At 37.5% G+C, this 20,107-nt stretch overlaps 1 protein-coding gene across 5 annotated transcripts in view; it reads left to right on the forward strand.

The window, feature by feature from the left end:
* Positions 1 to 1,756: 1,756 nt before the first annotated feature.
* ZBBX (zinc finger B-box domain containing) overlaps positions 1,757 to 20,107 on the forward strand; it is a 109,436-nt gene continuing 91,085 nt past the window's right edge. For 3 of the 5 annotated variants that reach the window (XM_044771026.2, XM_044771029.2, XM_070509550.1), the window contains exons 1-5: positions 1,768 to 1,845; positions 3,219 to 3,333; positions 8,836 to 8,952; positions 12,384 to 12,497; positions 14,892 to 14,982. In XM_044771026.2, the coding sequence (XP_044626961.1) occupies positions 8,885 to 8,952; positions 12,384 to 12,497; positions 14,892 to 14,982 (273 nt within the window). In that variant the 5' untranslated portion in view covers positions 1,768 to 1,845; positions 3,219 to 3,333; positions 8,836 to 8,884. Of the gene's footprint in view, positions 1,846 to 3,218; positions 3,334 to 3,768; positions 3,850 to 8,835; positions 8,953 to 12,383; positions 12,498 to 14,891; positions 14,983 to 20,107 lie in introns of all 5 variants that reach the window. The other 2 variants (XM_044771027.2, XM_070509549.1) reach the window with 2 other exon arrangements.

Raw genomic sequence — 20,107 nt, forward strand, 5'->3', positions numbered from 1 at the left:
ATTGCATGAGTAAACGCATTGTAAGAACCTTTTTTTGAAGTCAAACAGTGCTGTACAGAAGTGACGAGAGGTTTTATACAAATACTACTCTTGATTGGGTCAGAACTGAAATTTGTTTACTGTTCTCTCTGTCTGGAATGTTCCTTGCCCCAACTGCCCCATATCTTCCTCTCTCCCTGCATTCAGAGGCTTCCCTGAAAATCCAACCTAAATTTGAACTCTAATTTTTTATTTCTTTATTCTGCTTTATTTTCTTCAAAGCACCTGACATATTTATGTTTGTTACCTTTCTGCCTCCATTAAAACATAAGTTTGACAATAGGAGGGGCTATGTTTTCTCCATTCCAGTAATTTTGGGACCTAGAACAGTGAACTTTCAATAAATATTTGTTGAATAAATGGATGCATGCTGAAAATATCTTTCCTGGTAATTCCAAGAGCATACCTGTCTGGGAAACACAGTTCTGCACAAGAAAATTCTAGTAGTATTACATGTCTATTTGAAACTTGTCATTGTGTTAAATTTAAAGGAAGGATTTTGTGAATTTGTACCACAAGCACTAAGATAACAACCAACAGGGGGCTGGCCCCGTGGCCGAGTGGTTAAGTTCATGCACTCCGCTGCAAGCGGCCCAGTGTTTCGTTGGTTCGAATTCTGGGTGCGGACAAGGCACTGCTCATCAGACCACGCTGAGGTGGCGTCCCACATGCCACAACTAGAAGGACCCACAAGTAAGAATATACAACTATGTACAGGGGGGCTTTGGGGAGAAAAAGGAAAAACAATAAAATCTTTAAAAAAAAAAGATAACCAACATAGCTGCACCACCACCACATGTTTTACCGTTTATTAAGTGCCTACTATGGGTCTGGCTTAGTGCTAAAGACTTAACAGACATTGCTATTTACTTTTCCATACTACACTATGTATGGACTAAGTGTACTGTTATCTCATTTAACCAATCAAACTAGGTTTTATAACTCGCTCAAGATCACACAGCAGGTGAGTTGTGGCAGAACCAGGACTCAGACTAGATCTGCCTCAATTTGAAAGCTCGGAGTCATGGCCACGAGACTATCCTTGTTGTTTCTTATCTATGCTAGTTAAAATCTTATATAACTGAATCTGCCAAGGGGCAACATTAAGTATGTTCTTAGATGAGTATTGTCAGGCACATTAATATGGAAAGCATTGGTGCATAGGTTAGTATCTTAACTGTAATCGTTGAGATTATTAGTCCAGTAACAAGATAGATACAATGTGGACAACCATAGAAGGTTTTTAGACCACCGGCTGCAGAACCAACCACACATCCTAGTTGCAGCATATAAAAACAGAAATTGAAAAACGACAGCATATTTAGGAAACCAAAAATAAGTTCACCACAAGTGACTCCCTTTGGAACAGAAAAGTCTGGGAAGTGTAGGTTGCTTACATATCTGTCTTTCTCTGCCTCTTTTTCTGTATATTACACTCACACACCCCTGTGGGTCATACATCTGGAATAAATAAAAGAGAGTTCTGGGTTGTCAAGAGACTCAGATTCTAGTCTTGGCTTTGCCTCCTGTAACCTTTGACAGGCGACTGAACAGAGCACATATGTGGGAGTTCTGAACTCCCTTTCCTTCCTGAGAAGGCCCTTTTCCCTCCCTCCTTTCTGTCTCTTTCTCTGTCTCTGTCGGGCTCCCAGGCTCTCTGGCTCCCTCTGCTGGCCGGCAGAAGCAGGACCAAGCATTCTGGTTGCTATGGGTACCCAGATAACGCGGTAACCATGGAGACCAAGGCGGAAGCTCTGGGCAGCTGCTGAGGCCGGCGGCGGTGGCACCCACGGCTGGGGTCTGCAGGTGGGTCGGCCGGTGGCCGAGGGCGGCGGCGGGCGGCGGTGCCCGGAGGCGGCGGGCGGGAAGGGAGACTGGGCTCAGGGTGGAGCTGGGGGGCCGCCCCAGCAGGTGTTTGCCCAGCCGCTGCCCTGTGCCCGACACAGTGCCAGGCTCGCGCGGGCTGCAGGCTGCGGCCTTGACCTCAGGAGTTGAAAGTCTTCTTTTGTATAAACAAAAGACTTCCCAGCCCGTAGATGCTAATTGAGATATGAAGAGGGTGAACCCCAGACAGGAAACCGGGGCTTCGGTCAGTTGTACCCCTCCTACAACCCGCCCTTTTCAGATGCTAGCTTCTTGTATCTTTCGAAGTCATTTGCGCCTTATGAAAAATTTGGTGCCCTGACAAACCCTCATCACATCCCCTTTTGTAACCTTCCTTCTGTCTGGGCGGCCACATGCACCCACTTCATTCCAAAAGTCCACGCTGCCCAGATAAAGGTCATGGTGAGGGATGCCACTTTCCTGAAAAATCTGAAGCTGTGGAAGTTTTTTCTTCTTCCCCAAATCAGAATTAGAGGTGCTCAGATATATAGGTTCAGTTATATATATTTTTTATAGCCTGACTTTTTAAATCCAGAGTTAGCAAGACTCATTAAAAAAACAAATCGCATACAGTTGAAGCTACCCAGGATTGAAACTATGCAAACTGTATGCTTATGGAAAACAAAAACAAAAACCCCTCCACCTTCCTCTAGCATCCTATAGACTACAGAAAGTCTTGCCCTGACCTCTTATATTATTGCCAGCTGTATTACTGTTACCACTTACAAACATAGGTTCTTTACCAGCCACACAAGAGGGGCCAAATAAAAACCGGAATGCCAGGCTTGTGGCAAGGAAAGGGTTTTTATTTTGGGTGATATCTGCTGGGAGATGAGAGAGAGCCCTCAAATTTGCCTTGTTTCATCTTGCCTCCCGGAAAGATGGGAGGCCAGGGGTTTTAAACGTTTGTGAGGAATGTAGCTGCTTGTAGAGAGGCGCAGGGGTGGGCAGTCAGTGCCCTTGCTGGTTGGAGCTTTCCCACCAGCCTGCATTGGGCCTTGGGAGGCTGCTTACAGGAAGGAGGGTGATAAGGGAATTTGCAGGTGGGCACCCTTGGCTGTTCGTGTCTGTGGTGTACAGCGGATTCTGGAGCCGGGGAGTAAGCAGGGAAAGAGTGCTTTGGTTTTAATCCCGTGTATGCTGGGTTTGATGTAGAGCAACTGATATCAGAGCCAGCCTCATTACAAATTAATTATTTGAAAGTACATTGGTCCTTTGTTTGTTTCCTTCAAAACACTTAATACGTCCTCCAATTTTTTATTTGCTTTTTACTTTTTTCCTACTTCTTTCTCCAGAGTGTAAGTTGAGTGAAGATTGGTACCATACCTGTCTGGCTCACCTTGTTCCTCAGTGCTTAGCCTCATACCTGGCATAGAAAATGTACATTTGTTGGATGCTCATTAAACTTTGGTAAGATGGATGGAAAAAGGTAAACAAAAAAATCTGTTGAAGTGGGAAAGAGGTGTGTTTGTTTAGAGAGATTTTTTTTCATAAGGTTCATTGTGCAATAAATTCAAAGCAGTAGAAAAAATTAAATGCTTGAAACTTAGTACATTATCATTGGCAGTACCTTATGTGTAGACACTCTACTAATTGCTGGGGATTCAAAGACCAGTGGTAGGACGGTCCTCAAATATTTGGGGTGCTATGGGAAACATCGCCTATATAAGCAAAGCAGCAAAAAATAACAAAAGGCAGCATATAATAGCAAATGAGTGTAATGCACATGGTCCTCAAATATTTGGGGTGCTATGGGAAACATCGCCTATATAAGCAAAGCAGCAAAAAATAACAAAAGGCAGCATATAATAGCAAATGAGTGTAATGCACATGGTGTTCTTACAGATGGAGAAGCTCACTTTTGTTGGAAGCTCTCTTCATGATAGAAGTGGCCTGACAACTGGGCATCGAAGAGGGTAAAACTTGGTGAGCAGAGAAGCGGAAAGTAAAGCATAAGGCTTGGGAAGATTAGGATGCATAATGGAAGATCCTAAGTACCAAACAGAACAGCTGGGTTTTTTGTTTTTTGGGTTTTTTTTCCCTATAGGTCTGGGGAACTATTTAGAGACAAAAATTTGTGAGCTCCTATTACATGGGAGCAATTTGACACCCAAAAGGTTTTCAATGGTGTTTAAATATATTGCTGCAAAATTTAAAAAATATTTGATGTCAAACAGTTCTTTCTCTAAATTTCCTTTTTATGACAAGTTAAGAGTATGAAAGGAAGAAAATCTGAATGATATGAATTAATCATTTTAAGTGTGCAGAACAATACTTATATTTCAAGGCTTAAGAGGAGCTAACAGGACTGGGAATGAAACTGTAATTTCTGGTTGTGTCATCAATCTTGGACGGATGCCTTAATTTTCCATCCCTAAGATATTCACAAGGGAGCACCTAAGGTAATAGTGGATTGTATGGTAATGGGTGGGATAGATCAACTATAAAAATATAAAAGGGCTTAGGTTTCTGAAAGGTATAATTTATAAATTTAATACTTTCATTGCTATTTGTAATCATATAAAGTTTTTAGTTGATACAGAACTAATAATAATTGTATATTGCTTTACTGTGCCTTTCAAACTGTTTTTTTTTTTTTTTTAAGCTGAAGAAGAGTTTCTTTATCTTAAGTCTGACCCAGAGGCTAACTGTGTAAAGTAGATGAAATCAGAGAGGCTGTAGGTCATGATGCTCCCCTCATTGCCTTCTCGAGGCTATCTTTAAGGCTGCCCACTTCCCTGAACCCGAGCTCTCTCCAGGCCCTTTCAAACCCACTGCTTTAGAGGCCACAAATCAGAGACCTTTTGTGTGATATCCTGCAAATTAGGGGGGGATCCTCACCGTTTTATACGTGGATAAACTGAAGCTCAGAGATCAACTGACGCAAAGGTCTTCTGAACTTAAGCCCAGTGTCTTTTAGTATTATTTATCATTTTTAGTTGGAAGATATTTTGAAAGGAAAACTTACCCCTTAATGTCTAAAGGCAAACTTTCTCAGTTATTCTCAAGGGAATCTGCACCATAGAGGGTAAAAAGTGATGACTTGGGTACCATTTAGCATCCTGAAGCAGTGTTTAATTATCAGATAAGTTGGTTGGCTGAACGACTGAGTGCAGCTTGGAAGTCAATACCTGATTTACCTTTAGGGCTTGTGCTAGGAGAAAATGGCATATATTTGTTTAGTTGCCCACACAAGCCCAAAATATTATGTTAGGGATCATGAATTATCTGTCTTTTCCTTGGTTTTTCTTTTAAGATTTTAAAATATATTTATTTAGAATATTATATTTAGAATAAGGATAATGTCAGAGAAAATATTAAAAGTATAATTCTTTTAAGAGTTTAAAACTACTATTTTTATTTAAATTCATTTTCATTTAATGTTTCTCGCTTGGGTCTCTGATTTCTAAGTACTGTGGTAAACATGTTAATACATCCAAAAGAGCTTGCTTATTAAACCCTTTGATAATATGTGCAAAAGTAAGGAAAAATCCTTATTTATTGGTTTTTAAGTTTTCAGGTCTAAGATGATCTGAGTTATTAGAAGAATCAACTAACCTTAGATAAGTTTTAAGTTACAAAAAGTGGCTCATCTTGAAAACATTGGTTTCCAAACCTCCCATTCTGCCAATGGTGTGATGATAAATTTTCTGGGAGACTAGGGCAGCTCTTGATGAATGCTCTGACTTTCTAGATTAATTTCTAGATTAATAGATCATCGTAATTTCCTTGTTTCCATTTTGTAGTAGCAGGCCTTGATGCTTGGGTCGCATTCCCAGAATGAGAACTTGTGTAGAAGGATCATTAAACAGTTATGGCCAATTTTGGGTCATTTTGTGTATATATTGTGGGGAGGAATAAGGTTGGGGAGAGAAAAATGATGCAGTCTAATAAATTAGGCAACTATAAAATTTTCCAAATAACTACTAAACTTTCGATATTTCATTATAAGAAGAAAGCTGAGTGGCCAAGGACAGGTGGAATGATGAGGTTTTCATAACAGGGAGTTATCTGTATCCCCTGGTTCCTTTAGGCAGCTAAAGTTTTGTGCTTTGCTATTCTTCCTGCTGACATTGTTATATCCTGGCTGTCCCAAGAGAGGTGAGTAGTTCTCTCTTGGTTTTACCCAAGGAAAGAGGCAGAACAGCATGACTCACAATTATAGTCTTCCTTTTTTCTTCATACAAGAAAATTGGCTTATGGGTGACTTTATAAAACCTTTGAGAAGAAGCCTTACTAATTGCATTTAGTGAAGTGAAATGTCCCCTGAATAAGACCATTTATTGGTTAAATCACATTATCAGGAGAGCTATAAATCTGAATCATCCATCCTAATGAAATTTATAGACTTTTCTTTCATTCATTTCAGCTTTTGTGTATCAGTTCAGCTTTGTGCAAATGCACATACACATATAAAGTTGTATATTTCAGTGCATAAATGAAATTATGGCAATTAAATTATTTTAATTAATCACATTAACTTTGGGGATTCTGTTTTTTTTTTAATGATAATGGTAATGATAACATCATGGAACTTTTCGTGAAAAACTTATTGGCAGTAGAGTAGGGTCCAGCAGTTGGATTTTCTGGTTATGATCAAAAAGGGATATAGACTCTGTGTTATATGAGCAAGATCATTCCTGGAGGTTTTTTAAAGGTAGCTTTTGCAGGCTCTGTTTGATAAAAGTGAGACAAAGATTTTACTTAATAAGAAGGAGCAGAAGATTCATCCTCTCTCCTCAAAAGCAAACCGAATCTTAGTTTTCCGTTCCTGTGGCACCTTTAGTTCTCTTTGACGCTGATTTTAGCTTTGAGAGACAGGACTTGGTGGTTGAGAAATGAGTCTGAGTTTGATGTCCCTCCTAAGTACTTCCTCTGTCAAAATGTCCCATGGTATTGTCATTGTTTGTGTGGCTTTCCCTTTGTGTGTTCTTTGAGAAAGGTGCCTTGCCTTATTTGCCGTTGTGACTTCAGTACCCTTCATAGGAGTCACAAGTGAGCAGCTAAATAAATGTTAGTTGATCGAAGGCACACATATACTTAGTCCTATGATGCAACCACTAAATTGCTTAAATTTATTTTGTATAACTCCATTTTAGAATTATCCTCAGAAAATAAATTCCTTCAGAATTTCCTCTAAGGTAGTGAAAATCTACCACTTCAGGCTAGATTTGATTTTGGGAGGTAACGTAGTTTGAAACTAGACTTAAGTGAATAAAATAGTTTCTCCTGCTGGACAATATCATTTTTAGCTTTAAATGAGGCACAGCAAAGTATATTTGTGTGTTTGTTGGGTGTATGATGGACTCTGCAGGCAATTTCAAAAGAGGCATTCCAAAAATGCTCAAATCAGTGGTTGCATCATTGAAATTATGAGATAGTCTCCCAAAAGGAGTCATACTGAAGAACTACTCATTCAGTTGTGTAGACTTTGGTGTCACAATAGCCTTCCACTTGTTTACTGGTATACTGATGCCTTCTCTCTTTAAGTCTTTGAGCAAAGCTTCTAGACTTATTTTCTGTTCTTCTTTCTAAAACTTTCAGTGACTCAGTAACTGCAGAATAAATTCAAAATGCTTTAACTTGACATTTAAAGCCACACATTATTGGGCCACAGCCTACATTTCCAAACTTACCCATATTTTACCCCCTCAATGTAACCTGAGCATCAACCAAATGGCATCATTCATGAGTCTTCATTCAAGAGCTGTTCTTTCTCACAGTGTCCTCATCCAATCCATCTCTTCACATATCATCCCCCCTTCTCCTTAAAGCCCCACTTTACGGGCTAGCCAGTTGGAATTCTGTCCTTTCTCTCATTTCTTATATTATTACATCTATAAGTCTTATGGCATTTATAATTTCTACCTTGTTTTACGGCCTTTATATACATGTCTTACATGCCCTATTTGACTCTATGCCATTTGAGCCCAGAAAACAAATCTCCTTGGGCCTTGAGTCCTTCATGCCTCTCAGTGCAGTACTTTGCATATAGCAGGGCCTTAATAAATAGTTATGGGGGTTATGAGCACGTAGGAACACACATATAAATCTACAGGATCAAATGGTTTGGGCATTTAAGACTATGGACTCTGTGATATTGCCTCTTATATTTCTTTAAGAGCATTTGGAATTTGGAAATTTTGTTCATACAAAAGTCTGATAGTTGTGTGTGTGATTCAGTAATTCAACATTACAGAGTAAATTATTACAGAACCATGAATAATGGTGATACTCAGGAAATAGGGTGTTCTGAATAATTTAATTTTCTGGTTAACTTGGAGTTAGGCAGAAAATCTTTTTTGTTTCATTTCTTGTTGAAAAATTCTGTCTAAATATGCTAATTTTCCATCTTAGGCAAAGAGCATCATTAAAATTTTCTTTGATAAATTAGGATATTACAATGCCTTTGGATAATTATTACGTACCTCACTTCTCATTTTACATTACCGTATATGTAAAAAAAAGTTTTTGAGTTGGATTGTATCTCTAAGGTTCTTCTCTTTTCACTATATTTAGCCTTGAATATTATTTCTGGATGGGAACAAATACCTGATATTTATTTTTATGACCTTAACTGGAAGAAAGAACCAGAACATGTTCTCTATTTGTCTTAATGAATGCATTCTTCACTTTCAGTTGAATATTTCTCCAGTCTTTTGCTATATAATTATCGGTAAAATTTTAGTTCCATCAGATATGTTATATTTATAACTTTATTGATATATAAATATTTATGTAATTTATAATACATTTCGTATATATAATGATTTTTGTTGTTTAGCCTTTCGTTCAACCTCTTCCCTCATGATGATTTCTGTTTGTAAAATTTTCCTGAATTATATGTATTTTCAACTTTGTAACTTAATTGCTTTACCTCTGGCATAATTCTTTTGTCTGTTACTTTTTCAGAAGTTTTCACGAATCACAATAATTTTTAGATGATATTAAGAAGGTAATCATGAACACCAAAGATTTTGTAGTTCTTCCATGGGGAAAACCTGGAAATTCTGTAAAGCTAAAATATAAGTAAGTGCATTTATATTTATTACTTAAATAGAAATAATTGCTAAAGTTTCTGTATATTGTAATTTAAAATATTCTTTTTACATGAGGCTGTTTAGAGTTGAACTCAAATTTTGCAAATTCTTATCTCCATTTTCTTCACATTGCTGTATTTTTGTCTATAAGAGAATATCTTATATTCTCTATAAGAGAATAGGTTTGCAACATTATAAATCTGTAACAGTTTAAAAAATGAGGACTAAAAATATTTATGCCGCAAGAATTGAAGTGAAAAGTTATAAATGAAGGCTGGACTCATTAACTTTTGAAGCAATATAACAGAAAGTTACAAGTATTTTTATAATACTTATTCAAAATTAAAAAAGAATCACCCTAAAGAAACTGAAATTTAGGGAGTGTTTTAGGGTAAGAGAACTTTAAACAGGGAATAGAAAGCACTAACTACCTTAGCACTTTGCATAATTAAAGGACATTAAGTTGAATTTACCTTTCTTAGGAAGGGTCCCTTCTGTCCTAGATTGCCTGGTAGATGCAGTCAGCCAGAGCCAAGCACTTCTGGGCATCCTGGGAATTTCATCACATGGCAGGGGTACTGAAGCTTCAATATACTGTTTCCCTTTGAGATCATCTAGAGTCACTGGAAATTCCCAAGGCCTTCCTCTCGGATATCTCTAAGAGCCAGCCAGCCTGGGATGGGGACAGACTGTCGATTTTTAATTTTAGTTTCTGAATTCCCTGATCCAGATCAATAATCCTGTGGTTATTCAATGACTTCAGAGCTTTCTTAATTCTCTCTTCACTTTTGAGATACTGTGTGTAAAAGCATTGTGTTAAACTGGAAAATGTTGTACAAATATATGGCATTATCATTGTTAGGTTTACCATTTTTGGTGGAGAGGGCAGCTATCCAGTTCCTAGTATTACCAATTTTCCCTTTTTTATGCCCAAAGAGAAGAGGACATGCATTATATGATTTTGGTGATGTTTCCAGTCTCTGTGCATATACCTATAAACATTAGCGTTCATCCAACAAACATTTATTAAGTCCACATATTCTACACACTGTGCTGGGAAATTGTGGGTTACAGAAGTAGGAAGTCACCATTGTTGCTGTCAGGTAGCTTGTAGAGGGTGTGAATAAGAAAAATTACATTTACAATATGGTATGAAACACGGTGTGATGTGAAAGCACCGCGGCTATAAGAACATGGCCCAAACTGCTGGGGCAGGGGTGAGGAGGTCTCCAAGCCTTGCCTGAAAGATGTAGTTAGCTGGGTAGTTACCGGGTGAAGCTTGTGCAAAGGCATAGGGGCCACATAGTTTGGGGACTTTCAGACATATCCAGTTGGCTAAGATTTATACAGCAAAGTTGGAGAGAAGGGCAGGGTTGCATAGATAGTAAATTAACTTGTATGTCACACTAGAAAGTTTGGAATTTATCTTGGAGATGAGGAGGAATCACCATTCCCTGACCTCTATGTCTCCCTGATCCACCCATGACCCACAACCCATAAAAACTAGAATGGGAACACCCCTTTACAGTAATTATCCTGGAATTCCCTTTCTCACCCTTTCCTTGATCTAACCTATTTTCATTTGACATTGTCTTAACAATTGTCTGACGTTTTGGTGTTCTCCAGCTCCTCTCTACTCTTTGCCAGCCCCCAACCCATTTCAATAGGTCGTTTCTAACCCTTGGATTTGTTGTGCTGATAAGGCCTCTACAAGATCAGCCTTAGTTTTCCTCAGGGCCTTGCTGGTCTGTCCGGCTCTCTGTCCAAGGCTGTCTCCAGGAAAATCCTTTGTCCTCTTCCAGACCCAAAGCATCCCACCATAACTTGGCCACTTGGTCATGCATCTTCTTGGACTTCTCCACTGAGAGCACCATCAGACTATGTTTCAATTACCTTTGTGCTTGTCTGTGTTCCTCTCTTTACTGGAAGTTCCACTGGGTCTCATATCCTATCACCTACTACAGTGCTTTTGTGTAGCATGGGTTGAATTACTTCTTGTGGAGCAGATATAATGAGAATAATTCCTCTGCCTCAGTATCTTTGCCAGCTTCTCTGAACCTTCTGGACAGACTTTGCCTCCTATCACTTTCTATGCATCTCCCTGGATTATGTCCACTTAGGGACATATCTTTGGCCCACTTGCTCTCTGGTGTCTCCTCATCACCTCTATAAATGAGTTTTCCCTTTTCTGATTTTCACTTTTCTTCTTTTGGTCCCTTGCCGCGGCATTCATGGTGCCACACTACTTGATTATTGTAAAACACTAATGTGAAAGTGAAGGGAGACATTTAAGCTCATGATAGATAATAAAAGCCAGAGAACTAGGTTGGCTTAAACCTGTGAAAGAGAGAGTCATTGACTAATGCTGACAAGGCAGCAGACTTATAAAGAGAAGAAAATGGCTTGTGTCAAATGCTTGACGAGCTTCAGATATTATTATCAAAATCTCTTGCACAAGAATCTATTAGGGGGTTCTGCTCTGTCCTCAGAAAGTTCTCTTATTGCTTTCCTTCAGAGGAAACAATAGGTGGTGCTTGGCTCAGGTCCCATTTAATTCGTTTGATGGCCCTGTACCAAAACTTTAATAGATGCATTGTTCCTAATAGGCCCCAAAAAGGCTCTTAATTCTTTTTTTATTATACACACATTACATAAATGTAGACATTTATTGAAGCTTTTCAAGCTGGTTAGTTCAGCAGAATACGTATTCTGTCTATACACAAAAAAATTGTTATTTTAAATACTATGCTTCAAACAACTTGAATTCTTTATAGGAAAGACAGTACGAAAATTATAAAATAATTTTTCTTTTGTTTTCTATTTGTGTCATGGATATTTGTGCATATATAAAAACATAGCTCATATAGAAAGTGAACTGTGATTTGAAACCTCTAGCAAGGTAATAGGAAATCCAAGTGTCTGAGATTTGAAGAGATACCTTACTTAAGGAGAATATTAATAAAAGGCAAATCTAACTTTAAAAACCATATTTCAAACAAGTACAAAGGAAGTAGTTAAAATACTTCATCACTTATTTATTATTCATAATTGTTTTTATTTATTTATTTGTTTGTTTGTTTTTGAGGAAGATTAGCCCTGAACTCACATCTGCCACCAAGCCTCATCTTTGCTGAGGAAGACTGGCCCTGAGCTAACATCCGTGCCCATCTTCCTCTACTTTATATATGGTACACCTACCACAGCATGGCCTGACAAGCCATGCTTAGGTCCGCGCCCGGGCACCGAACTGGTGAACCCTGGGCTGCCAAAGCAGAACATGAGAACTTAACCACTGCGCCACCAGCCTGACCCCTATTCATAATTTTAATTAAGGTTGAAAAACGATGTAAAATTATTTTGTCTTGTTTTTTGTTTGTTTGTTTACTCCAAATGAACCTTCTGTATTTAAATCTTATTCAGAGATGCTCAAGAACTGAGGATGGAGAAAGTACGGTTAGAGTTGGAGAACCAAGAGATGGAAAAGAAACTACAGGAGTTCCAATCAACAAGGAGCAAAGAAAAGGAAGAAAGAGAGTGGGTGACATTTTTAGAGACTTTTAGAGAAATAAACTGAATTACATAAAAAACTATTTCAAATATTCTTTTCATTTCAGTAAAGATCTGTCCTGAAAGAATAATTTTTGGCTTTTCTGGATGAACAGGCAATATTAAATTTTCCCTACTTTTTCTACTCATGTCCCTTATATAATGCATGTTGCTTTTAAAAATTGCCATTACTTTGGTTTCCTCTAAACCTTATTTAGCCTCACGCTTTCTTATTTCTCTTCTTATATTACTCCTCTGAACCATTTATAATCTGGAATGCTTAGGGCAGCAATGCAGAATTTGCGTGTTGCTCTCGTAAAACTGCCATCAACAGGAGATTGCCAGTTTATGGTTAGGGTCATTTTTATTTATTAAAAGATTTTTGGTGGCAGGAGTTTACATGTCCATATATAAGAATCATTTGAACCCTCAAGTATGTTTGAAATATTTTTAGCAAATGAACTTTAGCTGAAATTTTATTAACAAGAACTCTCTACTGTTATGTTTGCATATCTGTGCTAATTTTAGTGAGAATTTTGCTTTTTTATAAAAATAATAAATATGATAAAAGTCAAATAGACCTGATAATTGTAAAATGGAAATTAGCTCTTCTTAGCTCTAGGCTGACTCCCAGCCCATTTTCCAGCACCACTTTTAACAATTAAAATTTTTTTTCCCTACAAATGTCTTATCTTTCTACACTCCTCTGTATGTATATATATATATATATATATATATATGTATGAATATGTGTGTATCTGATGTGCCTTTTACACTTTTACAAATGAGGTCATCTGTAAAAATAAGTGAATTGATTCACTCTCTCCTTTTCTTAATCTGTCTTAGTGCTCTTGCCACATCAGCACACATTGATCTCATTCTTTTAATGTCTACATAGTATTTCTTTGTGTGGATGTAATAGCATTCTTTACAGAGCTTTATTAATTTTTCAGTATTTTGTGATTATACATGGTGTATGAATTTGCTTCTACATGTATTTTTGCTTACATATGCAAGAGTGTCTATGGGATAAATTCTTACTTGTGTAATTTCAGGTCAAAGTATTTGCGCAGTTTACATTTTGGGAGACATTGGAGAAATTGTCTTCCAAATAGGCTTCAAAAGTGTATAACTTTCTGCTACAGAGAATGAGATTGCATCTTTCATGTGCTTTTACTGGTAGTAAATATTACCAGACTCTTTGTATATTAAATTTGCTTTTTTATTTGGTGCTCAAAGTGATGACCATCAAATTTCTCTGAAGCACCTTCTGAGCCATTAAAGAAAATTCAAGTGTTTATTATAGTTTCAGTAGTATTTATCTTTAGAGTCTAACTCTTTGAAAACTATGCATGACACATACACACACTCTCTCTAGTAACCAGAGCATTGGTTTAATCATTGCATCTCAATGTTGTACGTCATCCCAGGTGACAAAGTTTGTTGTGTGTCTTGCTGCTCTTCTATTAATGATACAACTGCCAGTTTTTTTTTTATTTTTAACCTCCACTGCTTTGGACTTAGTTTGTATTTTTTGGTAGATGATGAATACATCTGGGAATCAGAGTTTTTGAAATCAGCTCCCAAGAGTGAGTTTTCCTCAACTGATGAATTTATAGATGTTTTTAAAAAATGGTCTAAAGCTTGACTGAGTTTTCAGAATAGTTAAATGCTTTTCTAAGGTCATACAGATAGTAAATGTCATAGCCAGAATGAGAACCTGCCACTCACTGGTCAGAAGATGGAAGTCCAGTGTTCTAATCTTGGCTTTATTATTTATTCTCTGTGTGACCTTGGGCAAGTTTTTGTCACATTATTTTTTAAATGGGAATTGGAGTCACTGCCCTGTTGACTTCAAAAAATTTTGTGAGGCTCTAATAAAAATGCTTTGAAAACTGTAAAACTAAACAGTCTACCTTCTTTGAAATCTCTCTTACCTTTCAACGTGGGAACTAATTTAAAGTCTTGATAATGAATTCGTTACTTAATAGATATGCTGAACATTTTTGCATATTGGTTTGCTTCCCTATCCTCTTTACATTTGTGGACCCTAAAACTGCACGACAATCTGTAAAGTTTTCTGTAAATCAGCAAAGCTATCTTTGGTCATTGTAAATGTCTAAAAAATGGAATTCTTCCTCTGTGTTTGAACATTTCGCTGTTATTCGTTCCTCCTCGAAAGTTCCAAATATGGTAGAGCTATATTTTAGGATTACTGAGGATATTGTGGCATTATTGATGTTTCATTTTCATTTTGTGGTGGTCTGTTACATGTTAACAACTGAATTTCCATTTTCTGAAATAGGGAAAACATATTTGTTTTCATTAAAAGGAGAAATATGTTTGTAATCACATTTTGTCTTCTGTTTATATATATTGAAGGTCAAGTGGATATCACTGGAAATCTGGACAAGTGGGCAAATTGGGTAATCAATCACACATGATGTCGCAAATTAAAGGAAATATTATTAAGGTAAGAAAATACCATTTGATTCTCAGGCAATTTGCTAAGTAAGAAGATACAAATTATTTTTTCAGATCTTGCATTTCCTTTCATACTTAAGAAACTGCTGTTCTTGTTTTAACAGCTTCGTGTATTATCAGATCTTGATTAATTTCTTATGAGTTAATATGCAGCTTTCACTATTTAGATATGTTTTTGTTTTTCATCTGCAAGTTGATTTTTAAAAATTCACCTTGAGTTGAATTTTCTAAACCGAATTTTTCCGTTCAGTTCAGTTCTGGTTTCAAGTATGTGAAACAGAACAATGTAGACCTGTATTGAGGTGAAAGCCAAGTTATTTGATATAACAAAGGACAGACTATTTTCTGTTTTTTTTTATTATATCATATTTGTTTAATGTTTTTATGTTCTGCTTGAATAATAATTGTTATTCATAAATTGTTGATTCCATATGTGAAGATACCCAAGGAAAACATGGTTTCAGATTTCTGAGCTATGGAATTGCTTTGTCTTTATTGTGTATTGTAAAATATAACATTACGTTATGTTTAAGATTAAAACCAGATGAGTGGCTTTATGTAAAGAAAATGGTTTTGCTTCTGGACTCTTTAGTACAAGATCCATGACTTTGTAAGTTTTAACTTACATAGCTTTTTCTTTTTTATATACCTATATTAAACTTTCATTGGGCCAGTTGGCACCTACAAACATCTTACTTGGCACTTCTAACCTTTTTGGCTCCAAAAAAGCATTTTATTCTTTAGTGTCATTCTGTTAGTGAGATATGTTTCCTTAATTTTTGGATTAAAAGTTTTATAATCCACTTTCCATTTTTCATTCTGAGATAGTGTTACATGTTTCAGATGTTATCGCAAATATAATATATTAACAATGCAGACTCTGTGATTATTGACTTATTTATTCAATAGCATTTATTAAGTGCCTTTGTCTTATTACAGTGAGTTATCCTTGTTCTCAAGAAGAGACTCATCTAATGCGAAAGACGATGCACATATGAAAATATTTATGGGAAAAATCAGTGTGGAACTTTTGCCATGACCATTTAGTGCATGAGCCATCTGTACTTGGGAAATAATAGTTTAGTTCTACAAATATTTAGAGTCTGTTAAATGTATTTGTAAGGAAAAAGTGATGAATGAATCAGAATTCCAGCCCCCACAAACCTCATAATTGAGGAGGGGGGTGAAGGCATGGGGCTGGGGAGCTGTAGCAGGTGGGTGTAGAAAGTGAGATTGGGCAGGAGCAGAGAGGGCCTTGAATACTAGACTTGGAGACTCGGCTTTTTCCCTGGGTGAAGGGAATCCCCGATAGCTTTTGAGCAGGAGGGAGGCAAGATTAAGGTAATGATTTATGATGGCTGATCTTGTTCAAATTCTCAGTGCATTTGGAGTTTATAACTAGCGTGTAGAGCACATGCTATCCAAACTCTTTTGATCACGCATCACATCAATTAAGAATATATTTTAGGCATGGACTATCTATTCATGAACTTTTTGTTTTATTCATAAATAGAATTTATTTATATACATACTAGTTTATTAATATGTGCATTGTGAAACAAAATATGGAAATTAGTCAAGGATGATATAAACATAAATAGATGCTTCTTTTCTACTCTTTGGTCTTTTCCTGAGCTCCCTCAGGCATGCATGCTTCTTTGGAGGCTACTGGCATAGAGGCAGAGAGACTATTTAGAAGACTGTTGAAAGAATCCAGAAGTCAGATGAGAAGAGTCTGAATTAGAACATAGCAGAAAAAGTATAAAGGAAAATACGGAACCAAAAAACAGTGAGAAAAGAAGAGAGGAAGTCAAATATATAACTGATATTCCAGACTGGATTGCCTAGGAGATAGAATAAAGAAGGGAGTTGGGAAAAAATTCTAGGGTATAGATTTAGAGCTAGCTAGCTTCCTTTCTTTCTTTCTCCCTTTCTTACTCTCTCCCTCCTTCCCTCTCTCTCTCTCTCTTTCTTTTCCCAGCTTTATTTAGGTATAAATGATAAACAAAATTGTAACGTATTTAAAGAGTCCAACATGAGGACTTGATAAATGTATACATTGTGAAAAGACTCCCCCCATCGAGTTAACACAGTCATCACCTCACATATTTACCCTTTTTATTGACTTTATTTTTAGTGAGAACATTTAAGTTCTAGTCTCTTAGCAAATTTCAAAGATTTAGAGGTCTTTTTGAATTTTCATGTGTTAATTGAAGCTGAGAGAGTAGATGTGCTCCGTAAGAATTTATAAAAAGGAGGAGAAAGATGTCAAGGATAAAGCTCATGGAGGGCAGGTGTGGAGGATAAGGAACAAAGAGGCAAAGAAAACTTTAATATTACTCACGGTCTGTTTGATGCCAGCCAACAGTTCAGCTGCTTTTCCTGTTTTATCTCATTAAGTGATCATATCACTCTTAAGAGCCAGTTGTTATTTTTCCAGTTCCATGGATGAAGTAATTTAACGTCAATGTAGTTTAATAACTTGCTCAAGGTCAAGTGTCGGGGCCAAGATTTGGAATGCAGGCATTCAGGCTGGTTCTAAGGTGATTTGCCAGCTCTCCAGCAAAGGGAGGCTGAGAAGGGAAAGGATGGTAGAAGTAGAATCAAAGAAATATAGTTTCATAGACGACGAAAGTAAAGGAGAGTGGTTTTAGAAAATACAGAGAAGTCAACATTGTCTGACACATTGTGTAGTGAAAAAGTGAGAGTACAGTTTTAGACCAGTGTTCCTCAACAGGGGGCAATTTTGCCTCCAGGAGACATGTGGTAACGTCTGCAGACATTTTTAGTTCTCTTTACTAAGAGAGGTTTTTGATAATGATATGTAGTGGCTATGGGCCAGGGGTGTTGTTACACATCCTACAATGCATTGGACAGCCCCCACAACAGAGAATTATTTGGCCTAAAATGTCAGTGGTACCAAGATCAAGAAACTCTGTGTTAGACCATATAGATTAAAATCCTGACTTATTTCATTAGCTCTGTGATTTTAGGCAAGTCACTTAAACTTTATGAGCTTTTGTTACCATATTTGTACACATGCTAACAATTCTTGCTAACTACTTCAGTTTTAAGCAATGTGTGAGATAATATGTGTGAAACCAATTGTAACATTAACTGAAAATCACATTAAAATGTTTATTTATGGAGAATGAGAATTTTTATAAACACTGAATTTGAGTTGATGATTGGGTCATTGTTAGATGTAAAAATGTATTTCAAGTGGTTGAGAAAGAAAGGTAGTGGCAATGAGTAGACTAATGTTGCAGTGAACATGAGAGCAGTGTGACCTCTCAAGGGTTTAACAGGATCAAGGACAGACTTTATTATGTTGTTTTTTAGAATCAGGAAGAAGATGTGGGCCAGTTTGCAGCTGAGTGGTGGATTCACTAGTGGAGGAAAGATTGAAGATGCAAATGAGAGAGGTGCCAGTTGCTAGGGCTGTAGCCTTGAAGAGATGGCTCATTAAGGAGACCTTAACCAAGGGGAGGACGGCACCTTTTCTCTGAGACAAGAAAGATGGCAGAGAAAACAGGTGGCAGTAAAGGTAAATTTTTCGAGGTTGCATTTGACAGGTCATGAGGCAGCAAGCTGTGGAAAAATCTTAGCCTCAACATTCTTGGTAAATTTGAAAGCAAGATCATCTGCTCAGATTATGGAAGGGAAGTGGGGTTGAATTTGAGTTTTTGGAATGCAGAAGGTTTGGAGTAGCCGCTGTGGGAATCATGATTAAGGTTTAGCAGCAAATGAATAAATGGATGGCTGAAGAGCCCTAAGAGCCCACTGGGGTTATTCAGCCTGGATTTGTAGGGGCTCCAGTCAGTATTATTTCATCACAATGGGAGGCAGATGTCGGAGGTCTGAGAGGAAGGAGGTACGTGACCATGGTAAGCACTGAGAAACTCTGAGTTTGGGATTTTGAAGGTGTGGCCATTCAGAGTGCTGCTTAGGTTCAAGATTTGGTCATAATGGTCAGGTGGCTGAAGAGGCTCTTAGATGTTCACAGTAATCAGCATGTTGGAGGGTTTTCAGCATCAGCATGTCAGGTGAACAGGGTCATTGAAATCCCCACGGTCATCACCCGGAATTGTGATGGAGAGAAATACTGAGCAGATTGGCGAAGGTCAGGTGGAAGAGGATCCTGGATATTGATAAAGGCAATAAGTGGATGGTGAGGACCTTCAGCAGAGACAACTTTGCTGAAGGATGAGAGTGAAGCAATATTCTGGAAGCAGTATTGAGGAGCAAACAGGGAGAAAAATTTCCTTCTCTCCTGGTGAGTGAAAGGGAGTAGAAATGGAGCTAGTTTCTCTGGAGAGTTCTGTAGAGAAGGTTTTATCTTAGGAGAGGTGGGTCCAGTTAATGTGAACGTTTGGAAGAGAGAGTTTTAGGAAAGGTTTAAGGCATAAGACAATTAAATGACTATTTAATAAGGGTTCCGTGGATGACAGGGAGCCTGGATGGAAGGAAAAGTAGAAGAGAATGGCAAAGGGTGAATAGCTAATCGAATTAAGAATGAGAATATATGAAAATGTGTCTTCTGGGAGGAATGTGGGCCTAGCATGGCAGATTAGGGCATTGGTGGGAGTTTGGAGGTGTTTGTGAATGCCAGAGAGGCTGATAATGACGGCATAGTCTGACCCCAATGGTCCAGATGTGTCTGTATGGTAGAGCCACTAAGCTGCCCTGGATCCTGGCACCTCTTCAATGTCTATTGGTGGAGGCGTAAGTGGGTTAATAAGGCATAAGCTTCAGTATATTGAATTCCTGATGTTTTGGATATACATACATATGCATATACATACAGTCATATATATGTATATATGTGTGTGTGTGTATACGGATATGTGTGTGTGTGTATCCCTGGTCCGCTTCTACTCTACTCTCAACTCTTCCCCAAACAGATAAAAATCAGACTTAGGAGGAAATTCTGTTTGCCTAAAAATAGCAGCTGGCAGCTTGTTCATTGAAATATTTTTATGCAGTTTGAATCATCTGAAGTAAATATGGCTATATTTATAGGCAGAAAGATATTATTCACAATAATAAAAACAAATTATAAAATTTCCCTAATAATGGGTTTAGTTTGCTTTGGCACATCCATTCTGCCCAGG

Source organism: Equus asinus, chromosome 5 (assembly GCF_041296235.1).
Source record: "Equus asinus isolate D_3611 breed Donkey chromosome 5, EquAss-T2T_v2, whole genome shotgun sequence".
Taxonomy (NCBI): domain Eukaryota; kingdom Metazoa; phylum Chordata; class Mammalia; order Perissodactyla; family Equidae; genus Equus; species Equus asinus.